At 38.8% G+C, this 17,798-nt stretch overlaps 1 protein-coding gene across 7 annotated transcripts in view; it reads right to left on the bottom strand.

Moving 5' to 3' along the window:
* NR3C2 (nuclear receptor subfamily 3 group C member 2) overlaps positions 1-17,798 on the bottom strand; it is a 205,339-nt gene that overhangs the window by 76,379 nt on the left and 111,162 nt on the right. For all 7 annotated transcript variants that reach the window (XR_011738859.1, XM_071807996.1, XM_071808000.1 and 4 more), the window contains one exon: positions 15,714-15,853. Coding sequence is in view for 6 of the 7 variants with exons in the window: in XM_071807996.1 (XP_071664097.1) it covers positions 15,714-15,853 (140 nt within the window). In the remaining variant the exon portion in view is untranslated. The remainder of the gene's footprint in view (positions 1-15,713; positions 15,854-17,798) is intronic.

The following is a 17,798-nucleotide window of genomic DNA, read 5'->3' as shown; positions in this document are numbered from 1 at the left end:
ATCTCATCTTTGTCATATTTCCTCTTCCTACTTTTGAATGAATAATTAACATGGAATAATTGGTAGGTATTCCTTCTAAACTTCTTACATGGCCATGGATTCCTTCACAAAATAGAAATGAAGCAAGAAAAGATGGAGCTCAGTACCCACTGTACCCAAGTGCTTGCACTATTTTCCAACACCCTGTTTTATTTTATAAAGCTGTAGCAATGCTGGTGTATTAAAATTTTCACACAATTGTATGTACCACACATATCTACTGTACTCAGACTGCCTGCTGCCCTACATTCAGGACAGAGTACCTGCACCATGACACTGCAGAAGTATGAGAATATGAAATACCACTTGTAGTTCCCAGGGCTCTACAAAACACTTGAATATCTAGAATTCAACTGCCTGACATTGCATATGAAGTCATTAACTATCACCCTTCCCCCAAACAAGTGAACGTACAACCTGATGGACAGTTTCATTCACGAATATAGTGCTATCACCATGGGAATACCCTCTTCCTTTATTACTAAAAAGACATCATTTTTAAATAGGTGTCTCTTATTCTCTTTTTATTTTTTTTTTTTAAATGAGTCGTTTAGTATGCCAGTGCACACAACCTAAGGAGCACTTTTTTTTTTCCCCAATAGTCCATCATTATCATTGTTGTATCAGAGAAAATTAGTACCTATCACTTACATAATTTCATGCAGTATTGTTAAGAGCGGAATTTGCATGCATGATATGCTGTATAGGCTAACACAAGTCCATTTGCTAAGTCCACGTGGTAAAGCGGATGAATAAATGATTGAATGGTTAGCTCCAAATATATAATTATTCTTAGGAAAAAAATTAGAGCACAAATCTGTGAAAATGCATATAATAACACTCATCTACAGCTAAATACCCTGGACAAAAAATGCCCTTTCAGAAATGGAATAATATAGTTAGACTCCTAAAATGTTTATAGAAAACTTGCATAAATGCCCAAGTTTTGAAAGTTCAGGACTATTGCACTTCTTCCCCAAAGGCATTAGCTTAAAAAACCCACTGTCCCAGCATAATAAAGAAAAGGCTTAGCAGAGCACTTGTGCAGAGCATGTAACAGCTTTGTAAGCCTTCAAATCACAGTTTAAATTCTTCCTGTTAGAAAAAGTTACAGCTCAGTTGTTCTGATCTGTTCCTACACACAGTATTGTACAGTCTCTCCTCTAAGAAAGTAACGTTATCTTTTTAAATATCATCCATCACCCTGCTCTGTAATAAGCATCTCTGTTCTGACGGTGCAAGAACTGTTTGCCATATATCTACTTCCAGTGCCGGAGTTGCATTAGTTATTTGTTATGTATAAAGAAACGAGGGGGTGGGCTTTGCAAAAGTAAGTACAAAACATCAAGTCCTTTTCCGTATTAGAGTGCAACATAAACCAGTTTCCAGGTGAGGTAAAATAAATAGGTGAGTGCAAATGAGAAAGCTGTGTTCTAGTTCTTACACCTGGTAGTAGCCCAAATTCACGCAATATGCTACTAACAGGAAACAAGCGGAGAAAATCTCAATATTCTGTATATAGTTTTCAGCAAGAATAAAGATGAATTAAAGGCAAATGAGACAAGATGTAGAAATCTGATACAACTGCATTAATGCCCATAGTAATTAGCACCTTTTCTGGAAAAGGTGTGAAACATTAAATTACAAGAATTCAAAATAGTCTGTTCATCAGAATGGTCAATAACACAAATACTAATGCCTTTTGTTGGCATCTTTCAAGAATAGTAACAAAAGTTAAAAAAAAAATGCTTTAACCCAATGTTATACTGATTTTCTGTTTTATGGACATCATATTGGGTTTTAAAATAATGCATCTGTCTTTCTATCGTAGAGTCTATTTCCATTTCTGGTATTTTTTTCTCAATCTGTGACTTGAAAATAAGCCTACATTCTAAATCTGTAGCAGAAATTTCTAATCTTTCCAAATTTATTTTCTGAGACATTTCTTTAGTCCTTTTAAATTTCCTCGGGTACCCTTTTCCAGGCAAGAGTCATTGAGTAGTTTCAATAAACATGAAAACCTACTGCCTAAAACAGTAACTCCATGACAACTTTCTGCTCCTATTATTGGTCATCTGGCATACCACTGACAAAAATCTGTAGATGGACTTACTATTATTATACAATAAATCAGAAAAAATAATGTGTTAAGAAACATGAGAGTCAATCTTGAGAGGCAGAGTATCACGCTGACTTGAGAGAGTTTTTAAATCTGCCTTTCCCATTTGCAAACACAGCTTAACCAGCAGCGTGAGGCAGCTGGGGATCTCCATGATGTCCAGACAGAAGCTCCTCTAGCAGCTGACCAGGCTTTGAACAGGTCACTCCTGCCTGTTCTTCTCCTGAACTCACTTCTTTTGGTCTGAGCTGTTTACTTGTCCACTTACAGACTGCGAAGCCCATCAGCATAAAGCAGAGCAAAAAAAAACCACCCCAAACCAAACCAAAAAACAAGCCCCTCAGTCAGAGACATTTTCTAGATAAGAACCAACTAAATTTAAAGCAGATGCTTTTGCTTTGAAAAGATACAGTGGAGGGAAGGTCTTGGAGCAAGGCAGACTTACCCTGGAAGGAGGAGGATCAGCCTAGGAAGCACACAACAAATGGGGCATCATGGGCTGCACCAACAATGATGAGGGAGCTGGTTCATGTCACAGAGAGACCACCCTTGGTTATCTTTGCAAGGTCATGGCCATCGAGTGATGCTCCCAAGGACCGTAAGGACGCCAACACCACGTTTGTCTTCAAGAAGATCAAGAACACATTGTGATTTGGCAGTTTTTGGTTGTGTGGGGTTTTTTGTTTGGTTGTGTTTTTTTTGGTGTGCTTTGTTTTTATGGTGAGGATGATCAAACAGGTTGCCCTAAGGGGCTGTGGAGAGACTGCCCTCCAAGATGCTCAAAACACAACTGAACACAATGCTGAGCAACCTGCTTTGAGCAGGAGGGTTGGACTAGATAATCTCTAGAGGTCTCTTCCACCCTCAGCAATTCTCTAATTATATGATAATGTTCTCTCATCTGGACAAAGTTGATTGACACAAAATGGTGCTCCTTCATAAACCTATGCACACTAGCACAGCCTTTGGTACTCCAAAATGCACAAAGTGATTAGGGCATATCTTCCATATCAAAGAAATGCTATGCCCAATCTTAGAGGACGAGTTAAACAAGGACGCTTGAAACAAAACAACAGGAAGTATAGCTTCTAAAAAGAAAAAAAATGATACCATGAAACATCTACAGCACGTTCAGAAAAGATGATAACTTAAGCACGTCATAATAATGTGTTTCAGTAAGTTGTGCAGGAAACTCGCACAGTTTAAAGGTTCAAAAATATTGAACATGTTGGGGTGTACTGTAAGAATAAAGGTAAGGAAGAATTTGAGGAACTGTCATGGTTTAACCCAAGCTAGCAATACAACCATGGTAGCCACTCACTCATCCTCTCCCCCACCCCCCAAATCGGGGAGAAAAATCAAAAGGGAAGGGAGAAATATGGATTGAGATAAACACAGTTTAATAAAATAACAAAACACTAACACACTACTAGTAAAATAAATAAATAAATTAAATAGAAATAAAATATACTCAAGGCAATTCCTCACAAACACATTGAGCAGCCAGTCCCAGGAAACAGCACCTGGTCCCAAAGCCGATCCCAGAGAGAAAAAAGGCAGAAAAGCCCAGAGGCCTCTGCAAAACAGCAAAAGCCGGACTAAACGTCCTGTACAAAAAACGCCCCTGGTTTCAACAAAAAAAAAAAAGGGGGGGGTGGGGGGGCGCAAAGAAGAAGAAAAGGCATGCAAGAGAAAGCACCCAATGCTAGTGGAAGAGCAGAGCCAGCTGGAAGGCCCTGACTCCTTAACATACAAAGCATGATGCTAATGGGATGGAATACTCTTACTGATCAGTCTGGATGTCAGTCAAGCTCTGCCCCATCCATGCCCTCTTCCTTGATGCCTCACACCTGCGGGCAGAGCACTCAGAGTGTCCTTGGCTCTCAGACCAGAGCAATTAAAAACATTAACTCTGTGCTGGGGTGTTATCTGCTTGTTCTCAAACTAAGTCCAAATAATGAGCATGCTAGCTATGAAAAAGAAAGGTTTCTGACTGCATGAAGAAAATTAACTAATTTTCATCACAGGAACCCTAACATAAACTCCCTCTAATACAAGCATCAGTATATAGTAGAGAAGCTGGATTAGAGTCTTCCCAAATGCATTTCAGTCAACTGGTTTTGGCACAGCTCCTAAAACCCTGAGGTACCTTGTTGATACTGAGCTGTCCCAGGAAGCACCACCATCATCAACATTTCCTGGGTGCCACCCCCATGGAATCTTGCTCTGGCTGATGCTGGCTGAGCAGGTAAGAAGTCTCAGATTTCCCAACACCTTGAAACCTGAATTCTGATCCCCACAACAGGTCACAAGAAGTCTCTAACTACATTATTTATGTCTTACATCTAGACCTTCAGTCCCACCTTCCCAGACCTCTACCTTATCCATCATCCACCATGTGGATGGTGATTTAGGATGAATCAGGACCACATCATCAAAGGAACTCTTGTCCTCAGAGTCCATTCATTTGCTACCGAAAAACAAAGTACATAAAGAAGAAACAGAGGAAGGAGAAAGTCAGTGCCTGAAGGAGTTGAATTGTGCCCTGGAGAACTGGACTGCATCTCTGTTGCCATGGACTTATTTAATAAGGAAAAAAAAAAAACAACCACACCAAAAACAAAAAAACAACACACAACAAAAACACTAATTGCCCTTCTTGTTTCCTGAATATCCAACTTGAGATCCAGAGTCTGATTTGCAGTGGTTTAAGCAATCAAAGCTGCTAGTAAAATAAACAGAAATTTCACTTTGGACATATTAAGTGCTATAAAATGCCAAGTACTTCTGTCCTCTAAGGTCCCAGATATCACAACTCATGAACCCCAAATCAGTGGGTAGGACTGAGCTTAATCTGTGTCTTAACTCCTCGACTGTAAAAAAGGGGTAATAACCACTCATCTTGTATTGCAAGGATAAATTAAACAATGTTTGTGAAGCACTTTGATATTATAGTGATGAGCACCACAGAAAAGCTCTGTAAAAGATGAGTAATTATGTCTTCTGAGCAAGGGATGAATAGTAATCAGCAGTGAAGGCACAGGACCATACATTGAGCAATGAGAAGAATACAAGATATTGAATAGCTACTCATTAATTGAACATTATCCAGTCTGCTCAATGAACAAGGGAGAGGTCTAATGGAAAAAGTTGTATGTGATTGTGTAATTAAGGTTGAATTACAAATCATTACGTGGCACAAATGAACAAAGACCATGCAGGCCACTAGCATTCATTACTTTCACATTCAGCTGTGATTTTGCAAACTTGATTTTTCTCCTCCTAAAACACGTTTTTAAAAAAAGCAAACTGAAAAAGACCCAAGCAGCATAAAAACCCCCAAATCCACCATTGCACCTAATACCGGAACCCACGTAGAGATGCAGCAAGGGGTAGAAGAAAACACCCTCACAGGGCTCTGCCACTCCGAACTGTTAGAAAAAAGGGTCTGCCATGCTGTCTGCGAAAGGCAGCAGGACATCAGCAGGTTTTACTGTGCAGGAACTACAGCACACACAAATCCCAAGCTTACCGCATGAACATGCTCCAACTGCTTTGCGCAGAGCCTAAATGCCAACTTCAGACTCCACCTACAACTACATCACACAACTGCAGGTGATGCTGATGCTGCCAAGAACCTTCATGTCCTGGCCACCCCAAGACCCACCTGAGCTGCTCCATCAATTTTGCAGCAAGCACAGAGCTCCCCATCAGTGTTGGCAGCTCCAGGTATCCCCTCAACCAGCACCTGAGGAGACTCAACAGAAACTTGCTTTTTTTTCTGCTTGCTCTTAGGATGGACAGGATGCGTAAAAAAGCCCCACATCATCATCATCCTTGAAATAGGTGGGAATGGACGGACTGACGCACGTTCCCTTTCATAGTGCCCTGGACTGGGCAACTCAGCCACAAGAGATGGCACCAAACAATTTTATAGGTTAAAACTAGGTAATAATTCTGTCTCACAGAATTTCTTCTCCTTAAACAATAAAGAACTGTGGGCTTCAAAGTTGACCACGGACCACTATTGTTTCTAAAAAAAATCCTGACAAAACTGCCTGTCTACAATTCCAACCTAACAGAGGCACTCCCAACCTTCAACAATCTAAAACTTTGCTGCAAAAAAGGCTGAAATCCTGGCTTCTTTTAAGGCAATGGGAGATTTGCCACTACCTTTTCCCACTCTATTTATATCTGAGATGCTAGCAGATGCCTTGTTCCCTCTATCTATAACAGACAGATCTATATGTACTCTTTTTTTTTTTTTTTTTGTCTGGAAACTGTTTGCCCACCCTCTTATTTAAATTTGGATTAGGAAGTACAAAAAAATGGGTTTGTTTCTTACTTTATGTATTTGTATACTTATTTTGATGCTTTATCTAATTTTTTTAGCCACGACAGTGCAAAATTCCTTATTGCTAACATTGTTTCGCTGAAGGCACCTTGCAGGATTATCCCCTTTTAGCTCTTATCCACTTAACCTGAGACTGGAAGAGCCTTTTCAGGCTCTAAAAATTTTCTGCACCGTGAGGGTTGTAGAAGAGAAGTGCTATTTGATACTAAAAGTGAAAATTACAACACTGGTTCGATAGGCTGCAAAGGCAGGTACATAACAGCATTTTATAAAGTTGAATCTCTTCAGAAGCATTGCCATAGCTGTAAGGAGCTAAAGGACCCAACTAAGGATGTTTTATGATATTTTAAGTGGTTTATGCCGTTTTAAGTGTTCTATGCTGTTTGATGTCCAATAGTAAACTCCAATTTGAATGCTTTATTCATTTACAGTTGTATTGTACTAGGCATTACCAAAAAGAAACAAACCAGCAGCAATGTCCAAGAAACCAGAGCAATTATATTTCAATGATAGAGGATTTCTCAGCAGCCAGGCTCTCACTTGAGGGGATTACCAGCAAATATAACCGAGGATCAGGTCACCTGATGGGGTCTGTGGGTTCCTGCAGAAGCTTAGCTGGATCGGATGGAGTTATTTCAAAAGGACTTCACTCCTGTGAGCTTTCTTCTGAACTCAAACTGAGAAAAGGCATTTCAGGAAACAGATGTTCATTTGCTACAACAAAGCAATTCTGCCTCATGCAAGATCTGAGCACTTGACATCAGCTTTTAAAAATTTGAGTCCTGTACCTCCAGGAGGATCTGGGCATCAGCCATCATTACATGTGGAATATCCTAAAAATCTATTAGTTGGTTCATCCTTTTTTTTTCTTTACTACTCCACCTAATTAATCCGTGGAGTCAAATGAACTCTCCAGTCCTATCAGGACACAATATTTAATGAAAAGAGACCTCTCTGGCTTATCCTTTACAATCACCAGACCATATTATATTATATTATACATCAATTATTTCTCATATACTCCATTTCAAAGTAGATAGTTAAACCCTCTGACTCCTTTAAGGAAAATACCCCTAGAGGTCCCTCTTTGTGGTGGTTTGCTGCCTTCTCAAAGTATCAAACTAGCTAATGTAATTTTTACCCATTTACTCTTATTTCCATACAGTTCCTAGTTCATGATAAATTTTCTTGCCTCTCAGTTGTCTATTCCTCAACTGTGAAATATTTATAGACAGAAAGAATGTCCCAACTCAGATCTTTTTTGTGTAAGCTAAAAAGAGCTAAAAGCATTTAGTCACCTGACAAATTTTTATTCCCCAGATCATTTCAGAAGCTCTCCTGAATTGTTTACTCAACTTTAACTGCCTTTAACATGCAAGTAACTAGAAGTATACACAATACTCCAGACAGGCATTGCCAGCATCATTTATACCATGATGGTGTGAATACTCCCATTTGCTTGACATACTTGGTGCATTTAAACATATGAATTTTGTATAATCATGTAACACAAATGGCTCAGTCATCCTCAAACCATTACCTGAAAGATGAGTTTTCCAAGAAGCACCGTCTCTACCTTCTACATGAGGCATATGGAAAAAAATTCATTCTTTTTTTAAAGAAAAGGCAGCTGAAGTATTCAAGGATACACTAAACTAATAGCTGTGACATTCGATCTTTCGGTTAGCCAAAATATTTGTGGCTTTCTTAAATCAGCATGCACTCACCTCTTTGAAGGTTCTTATCTACCAGAGTGTTACCCTGTGACATATCAGAAAACAAACAAACAAAAATTTACTGCAACTCAGTTCCCTGGCACATCATAAGAATGCCAAAATCTGCCCTCTTAAAAGGATGCAGAAGGTAAGCATGTGAAAGCCCGTGTGATGCTTATATCTGTAGTGACGGAACGCCATTACATAAGATAAACCAAACTTAACATTGCACACATGTTGTGTTTACTGCATATTTTGCTTGTGCATGCTATCACCTACTGAATATATTATTTTTATAGATGAACCAGTCTAGAAATTAGTATTCATAAAACAAAGAAGACAAACAAAAGAATGCAGAGAAGAATAGCTGCATGCAGACCTCCTAGCATTGTGTGAGCGTTTTGCAAGGCTACACAGCCGCCCAGATTTAAATTCTCAACCTTCTGCTCATCTCTCCCTTTCTACAGTATGACCCATTTGCTGGGTAAACAACAGTTACAATCAAAATCTCGCAAACATTGGAAAGTCTTGGGCAATGGAAGAAATCATTAACACTCTTGGAAAGTAATGAATGCAAATTTTTAGCTTACTTGATGTAATATTTTTTTTTTCAAATCATTCTCCCAGCCATTGACCATCTTATGGTTCCTTATGGTACTGCAGGTGTTAAACTTGCTTATTCTTTGTTCTAAAACCAAGATTCTCTACCACTTAGATCAGGGGTGTCAAACTCATTTTCACCAGGGGCCACTCCTACATTTACACAGTCCTAAAATTATGTTTGACCCTTTGAAGGCAACCACAAGGCTGATGTGGCCCCCGGTGAACATGAGTTTGACACCCGTGATCTAGATGGTTTCCAAACCTCCCCCCACTCCTTTCTGAAATACTGTCAAAATATACTTACTCTGTTAGCACTGCACTCCATGTTTAACATACACTCAGCATTTATTCTTGAGCATCAGAGTTTGTCATGCAGGCCACACATTCCAAGAGCCACAAGGAAAGCTCTTCCTCCCATTCCACCTCTCTCCAGCTTTCAAATATTCAATCATCATAAATATTCCATCCTTAATTAATCTTTCTGTGGTTTATGCTTCTTGATGCTTACTTTTTTCCCATTTTTGGGGTCTAAGTGGAAACATTTCTAGCTCCTTCCTCCGATCAGCCTCCTAAATTTCAAGTTCTTAGTAACTAAAGCCAACTAGGAGCAGGAAGAAAAACTTTGTTTCACTGAGCAATACTGCCTGCCAGAGCAAAAACCAGGAAAAGTCCTTTTTATATCTATGAAAGCATAGAAGGCTGGTGGCAGATTCAAACCTATGATGACTTTATTATTTAAATTTTATGTGACACCTATTAGCCATAGCATATCAACTAAGAGTAGCAGCTGCTACATGAATTTGACCAGCTCACTTGCCCTCAGCAGATCACCCATCTGCTTGCTCTTCACCTAATATTTCTGTTTGATAGGTTGTAAAACAGATTCTTGCAACAGGTCAGGAACAGAGTCAACTTCAAATCCCACATAGAAATTTCTAGGAAAACATATGGACATCTATACTGAGTGATGTCGAATTTAGAGAGGCCACTGACCTCATGAAAGTGGATAAAAGGAAAATTGCAGCCTGTGATGGAAAATGACTGACTCCATTACAGCAAATGAACAGAAGAGTGGAGAGCTAAGAACTGTATGTATAATTAATTCTAGTAATATAGACCTGCAAAATTCATGGGTGCACACACTGCAAAATGGTGTGGAAAATGTATCAATTCCAGCAAAAAAAAAATCTGCTTCTTTAAATGGTCAATAAGCTAAACTTACCTTTTCACCAGGACAAAAAAAATTAAGTTATACTAATCAAGCAAATTATTCAAGAGTTACATATTCCAGAATTTAACCTTGTACTTTGGTATTTTTTCCACCTCAATTCAAATGAAAAAATTTAGGAGGCACACACAGAGGTTTTAGTTTCGCTTCGTTTTCCGCTGAGGAGTGTAGAGCCCTAGGAAGCCCTTTCAGCTTCAGTGCATAAGAAAACCATAGGAAGATAACCTATTTCTGAAAAAAATAGATGTAACATATTACTTTCCTTCTTGTGTGGCCTTCTGGAAACAGAGACTGCAGAATACCTCCAAACAAAACCAAAAAAAGAAGAGCATCACTGGAATATTATGCATCTGGCCCACTGCTAAATGGCTGCACGGTGCCTTTGCTTGCCAAAGAACTGAATTTATCTACCACTGAATTTTCAGGCTGGCAATAGCACGCAATCCTTCATGCGAAGATGAGTCTCTAGAAGGCTGTTGGATCTCTTTGGTTATGGAAAAAAGATCAGCCTCGGATCCTCACATGGCAGATTAGGAGTCACCTCAGGTGACTAGTTGGTTGGACCCTCAATCCTGCAGCCCAGGTTGGCTTTGTTGCTGTGTTTTCAGAGCAGCCTGGCACAAAGACAGACAAAGAACACCACGTCTTTTCCGTACCCTGGCTTTGGGGCAGCCTGGGGTCCCACAGCTATGTCGCACCCCCACAGGTGGCTACACAAGAAATCTTATTTCTTCCACCACTGCAACCAAGTCCTGGATAATCTGCTGTTCAAACCACACAGTGAAGGGGGGATTTTGTTGTTACTACACTGCTCACTGAGATGCACAATACATTTACTATATTCAGAAGACCATTTAAATAAGATGCCATCAGATTAGACTCTTAAAAAATTTCCATCAGCCAAATTTCCCCCTACTTCAAATACCAAAATAGCAAACATTCAGGTGAAGAAGAAATGCAAACCTTAGAACATTCTGTTGCTGTGACTGTGTTTCTGCCTCAGAGGTGAAGAGACTTAAAATGTTTCTGACTTAAAATAGCAGAACTGGCTTTAAAGTTCTAAAATGTGGGAATTGTTTTTAATCTTCAGTATTCCAGCTTGAAATAGCATGGGAGAATACTTCAGTTACTACTGTAATCTTGTAATATTTCTAGGTTATCTTTTTATATTTGTTGTATTTCCAAGTATCTTCTCCCAAGTGCTGTGCTTTGAAGAACATGGTCTTCATACAGGGGATTAACAGATGAAATGTTTCATGTAGATGCGGTGCTTAGGGACACAGTTTAGAGGTGGACTTGACAGTGTGAGAGTAATGGTTGGACTCCATGATCTTAAAGGTCTTTTCTAACCTAAATGATTAAAGCTTCCCTATAGCTAATACTTTTTTTTAGCTCTCCCATTTTAAGTAGCAAAAAAATCTCACAGCAAATATGCAAAATAACTGGAAAAACATGGCCATTTTTGCTGTAGCACCATTTGGAGATGAAAAAAACGCCTTCCACTTTTCTTAAGTTCAAGCCAAAGGAAGAATGAAAGATTAACTTTAGCATCTAAAGAAGCTATGTAATTTTGATTTAGGACAGATTACCTCATACTTGTCTGGAACCTGAACAAATGAAGACTAAAAATGCAAAGCATACGCAAGAACAGCTGTGATTTCTGACTTCAAGCCTGTTACTCTCTTTCCCTAAAGCTGGTTCATTGGAAGAAGATAAGACAAGACTGCCCAGGTGCTTTAGGTTCCTTTCCAATATAGTGTATTTTCAGCATATGACTCCATTAGTTATCATAAATTAAAGTTTAAGTAACTTTATGATTGGCCATATCCGTAATTTAGAAAGTCATACCATATAGTTATCCTAGGTAAAAATGCATTATAAATACAAATGTCATTTAACTTTTACAGTGGCACCATTTACCAACAATTTTTATAGTTAAAGGATTTTACTGTTTGCAAGGCAGATTAAATTTATATTAATGACACAATCACATTCTTCATACCAGACTCCTTTTCATCAAGTCAGTCGGTAAAAAGTTCATGCTTACTTGATACTAAAACTTAGCACATCGATAATTTACATCCCTGTAATGAAATCCATCTGAAATTACTTTGGGACTTTCACCAATAAACCCATTTTAATACTTTTTTGGTCTACCGCTCTCCTTCTCATAAATTCATTAGACATTTCTTGCAAGTCCCCAAAAGTAAGATTCACTGGGAATACAATTACTAGATTCATGACTGGAAATGCAAGCTTCAGTCTCTATTGCTGTGGACCTTCTTGTTTAGTTTTTAAATCTCAACACACTTGTTCTTTCTGTTATAGTTTCTTGGTTCTATAATATTTCAGAGGAGTGCAAGCTGACATTAGCAATTCTAGCTGAGACCCAAAGAACTAGGTGGTGTGCTCTCTTCAAATCCCCCTTCTCCATTTCCATGCTTTTTGACACAATTTGTCTCCCCACTTGTTCTTGTCCTTCCAGCTCAATACCAGTTGACCTCTCCTACCACTTCCATCCTTTGATATCTTCTGAAGGACTACCAGTAAGTTACTTCTAAAATTAAACCAAACAGAACTTTCATTTGATCAGTAAAAACTAATAACAAAAAGCCTCTTCCCCCCATTGAAGGAGCAGAGTCACTCCGTTCAAAGAGGGCACAAAGCAAAACACAGGAGGATCTGTCTGAACAAGAGGAAGCACTTTGTTACTGTGAGGATGACCAACCACTGACAGACATTGCCCAGAGAGGTTGTGAAGTCTCCATCGTTTAAGATATTCAAAAGCCACCTGGACATGGTCTGGCTCTGAGTGGTTCTACTTGAGCAGGGGGGTTGGACCAGAGGATCTCCAGAAGTCCCTTCCAGTCTGTGGTTCTGTGAAAATGGCACCAGTTGTAGCTACTATTTTTAACAACTGGAAGGAGAGGCTATTTTTGAAAGAACTTGAGAAATCTCCCATTTTTTACTGTACTTTTCTAGGTAGGGAACAATTAATTTTTACTCAAATAAATTAGCCAATGTATTTATAAATTCCCCAGAAAATAGTTTTTTATGTTCACAAAGGGAGTATTACTGTTTTCTTTGTAAGAAAGACAAGGATGCAAGCACTGAATTAAAGAACACAGCCTTAGCTCAGAGCTGAGACGGGTATGCCCAGGATCTACAGTTAAGGTAGTTTTCCCGCTTTGATTTATTCTTTATTTAGACCATGCACTGAACTATCATAGTTTCAAAAACATCCTCATGAACACATGATACACAAGAGTAATTATTACAAATATTCTAATTAAAATAGGAAACCTGAAAACTGGTTGTTTTATTGGTCATACATCCAATGGAAAAATTTATGATGACTCTACAAAACATTTTTGTTGTTACAAAACTATCTACACAGATTTTTACTCACATTGATACTTTCAGGATGTTTGGAGCCAAAATATATACCATGTTTTTGCTATGTCTTTTTCTAGCTAATACTCTACATTGTAGTTTTATGCATATATATATATATGTGTATATTTTTAAATGAAAATGTAAACATTGAAAAATTGGCTTGCAGTTTCTATGTTTGCATAACAACAACGCTACTGGTAGCATCAAGAGCTCGCAGTCATGAGCATACCAAGCAGAAGTCTAGACAGTGTTCACATGCCACTGGTAGGAACATATACGGTAATATAATAATTCTAAAAAAATATATTCTAAGCTAATTTAAAACTCGCATCTTCAATCTTTAGGGAAGACAGGATTGGTTTGTCTTTAATTTTTTGAAGCTTTCTGCTTAACTCAAACTTTCAGTAATTACTGATAACTTTTAACTACATTTTTAAAATGTATTTCTATGCCTGATTACTGAGTAACTCCTTCCTAATAATTCTGGCTTCTGAGGCTTGGAAATGTAGGCTTGCTACTTTGTTAACTCCTAAAGGGAATCCTTGGCAATTTTTTCATAAATCTTGGTAGGGTAGGATAGGGATAACCCTCATATTATGTCAGAAAGGACATCAAAAGAGAGAGATGTGGTAAATATAGCTACAGAGTACCTTGAAATTACAGTGACTTAAGACTGAGATGGAAACTTTCCTGGAAGGCAGGAAAGGCGAAAGGAAAATAAAAGGTGCTGTCACTTCACACAGTGTGTGCATGTGGATGCAAAACCTCACCACCACAACAAAAAACATCCTCATGATTCAGAGACCAGCTCAGACACAGATGTCTGAATATCCACCCACGATGTGGTGTTGAGGCACATGGAGGAAATCACTCAGTGAAAATAAACAGGGTTTTCCAGTTCATGTGCTACATTAAGCAACTGACAACTCAAGAAGTTAGGGAATGAAGGCATCAAGGTCAGCTATTGCACAACAGTCAAAGATGCTTTCAGAAGGGGGAAACCTTTTCCCTATCCTTATAACTTTGGGAAGTTCATTTCAATTAGATTGGCACTTTCGATGAAAGATAAATAGATTAGATACAGAGATATTACACGTCTTGAATTCAGTGACACACCAGCCCTCCAGGTATACTTAACAGAGAGCTAAATTCTTATTACCATCAGCATTTAACGACCCCGGAAGAAATTAATCACATCACACAGTCCTGCTCTTCTCAGTACATAAGCTGGACACCATATTAAGAGCCTATTTTCTTCCTTCTAGGTTTTTCTTCATGAAAATAAAACAGTAAGTAGATATCACCTGCTTCATCAGTGGCTTTAAGAACATTTACTCATCAGCAAAGGCTTCAAAAATCCTACACAGTATTTACATCCTGTGCATGCCATGAAGTCTTATTCTTTATCAGGTATTAAGAAGTTAATTTTTATCACTTGCAACAGTTGCTTATGAAGTCTGTAAAGGACAAAAATTTTCTATTACCTTAACAACTGAAGTCAGAGAGAGGAAACATCTACCAGAGGCCCTACAGCACACTGAGATATCCTGATTCCTTTCTGTTGAGATACTCAGGAAAATCTAGCTATACCATAATTAACATAAATCGGGAGATGTCAGCCAAACGCTCCAGTACAAAGCTATAAAAATACAATCCTCACAAAAGTCCTAGTCCTTAATTGAGGAAACGACTCCTAAGAAATGCCTCATAATCAATTCCTGCTTCCTCGCCAATCTACCACAGTGCCCTAAAGCCACTTCTCCATCACTAAAGACAAACCAGAGGCACTGCTGAGTCGACAGCCCTGGAGGTACCCACAGGGACACAACTGACCTGAGTGAATTGTACTGTCCTATGGGGCTGTCAAAGCCTGATGAGACAACTACATTCATCCTCCAGTACAGGAGAAACAGGAGGAGGTTTCCATCAATTGCAGCTGTGTCCATTAAAAAAAAAAAAAAAAAAAAAATCACAGAAATCCACTTGGGGGAGTAGAAAAGCAGCAGCCTGATTCAGCAGTGGTATGAAACAATGCATCATTTAGAAGATGTACATGGGAAAATACCCTGGCATATACTATAGAAATTACACCACCCATAACTGGAGTTCATTCAACATTTTTTTTTTCAGATTAACAACACAAAACTTTATCAACAGCAGAAAACACACAGAAAGACACGTGTGTGTGTATAAATTTATATTAAAAAAAACTCATGTATTTTGTCTTTTTTGTTTATATTTTGTTTTGTGTTTTCCTACCTTCCACTGCTCTCTTGAAGAAGACTTTACAGCTGCCACATGTAACCACCCCATAATGACATCCAGATGCCTCATCTCCACACACCAAACACACTTTGGAAGGTCTTGAAGATCCAGTTGATACACTTCTCAATGAAGAGCTGGAGGAAACAAAAAAGAAGCAGAAGAGTTATGAATATTTCAAATCACACTGGCCGTAATGCAAAGTTCAATTAAGAATTTATAACAGGTATATTGCTCAAGGCAGCTAACAATTAGGAAACCACAACTCTTTCTGGTAGTGCCTGGCTGAATACAAAAATTGCTTTAATTAGTAAGTGCAATATTTTTATTGTCTGTTTTAAAACACTCATAATATACCAATGTTAATGCCACAAGTTACCACAAGGGCAGTGGATTTTATTGGTAGCAGATGATTAAAACTGAAAACAAACAACAAACAGACCAAACAACCACTCTGGCTGTGACCTATAAATTTTCTGTTTGTTTCAAGCCTTTACAGTCAAGGAATCCCTGCAATAAAACCACTAAGGCCATTTGATGAAGTAGCACAAACTGGTATGCCCTCTCCTCCCCACATTCCTACTGTATTTACCACTACAGTAGTGCTTGAAGCGTATCTAATATTTCTGTAATTTGACAGCTTACTTCCAAAGTAGGTTTGAAGCCATTTTACATTCTGCAAATGCAGAAGATCCTTCCATACAACTGCAGGTGCCAGAAAAGCAGCACTGGAGGTTCAAACACCATCCCAAATTTTTGCAGACCGATGCATGTTGCAAACCCAGCTTTAGCCATTTTAAAATGGCTTAGCTTTCTTAAAACACGGGGCATTTTTGTTGTTGGGTTTTAAAACCCATCACTCTCTGAAGATATCTTTAGGAAGTATTTTCCACTGGCAACTCTAGAAGATAGAGTTCTTCAAAAACAAGTCACATTTCATGATGCAGTGAGTCTCCACCCTCCCTTTTTCCACCAGGAGCTGGAAATGCCACCCTTGTGTAATGGGCACACTTGGAGAAAAGTGCTAGATGCTGAAGGAGATGGAGGCTTCGGATCCCTCCCATGCCTCTGGAGGGCTGAGGAGAGTCTTTTCTTCCATACAGCCTCTCTTCTCCAGGTAAACGTGACTTCTTGTATTTTTCCACGGTATCTCTGAATGCTGCCAAACTACTACAAAAACAACCCTAAAAGACTTTACACCAGTGGTGAAATAACCCGATAGTTCAAATTGCAGGTCATATGTTATTTGTTGGCCAGTTACTGGGAAACGAAGCTCACAGGTAGTTTTAATTCAAACATAAGATAACCAGCCTGATTAAGAAATTTAAAGTATGCACACATTGCCCTTTTCCAATTTTCTGTCTTCCTTTAAAGAGGTACACAGAGGCCAAGTGATTTATCCAGGGGCACAGCATGAATGTCACTCCACATCAAGGACTGCAAGTCTCCTGGCCTGCAGCCTTACTGTAACATCAAATCTAAATGTCTTTTAAAATGACAGCATTCGGATATTAATCAAAATGTTCCAAACAGTGCTTCTGCTCGTCTGCTCTTTAGTCTGTTACATTTACGAGTTTTATTCCTCATGCTATTTATACTTTCATTACATAACATCACACTACTTGGTAATTGCTAGGTGATGGCATTAGCTCATCTGTTTGAGAGACAAAGGAAAGCCTCACCAAATGGGTGTTAAAATAAGTTATGTGTGCTCAAGTCACTGTCACACCTTATGCATTAATCTACCCTTAAGGAAAGGTACCTACTTCAGGATTAGCCAAGACTGCACTGGTAATTCAGTGCTGCATTTGGATTTGTTTAGGCAGCAAACGGGACTTTCTCCCTCTAGCACATTTCATACTGCATGAAAACAAAAAATCAAGCCTCTCACTAAACAAAATTCCTCAAGAGGCGTCTGCTTTCTAGAGAAAATGCCAATAACCTGGAAAACTAACTCCCTGATTTTTTTTTTTTTCTTTTACTGCAAACACGGTATTTTGTCTGAAAAGGGAAACATTTCAAGTCTGACGTACCACCAAAATGCCTTGGGGCATTTGTAATTTTGATGCTGCATGCTCCCAT

The sequence above is a fragment of the Patagioenas fasciata genome, chromosome 4, assembly GCF_037038585.1.
Source record: "Patagioenas fasciata isolate bPatFas1 chromosome 4, bPatFas1.hap1, whole genome shotgun sequence".
NCBI lineage: Eukaryota > Metazoa > Chordata > Aves > Columbiformes > Columbidae > Patagioenas > Patagioenas fasciata.
Note: the sequence above shows the minus strand (reverse complement) of the source record. Positions and strands in the feature narration are given on the sequence as shown.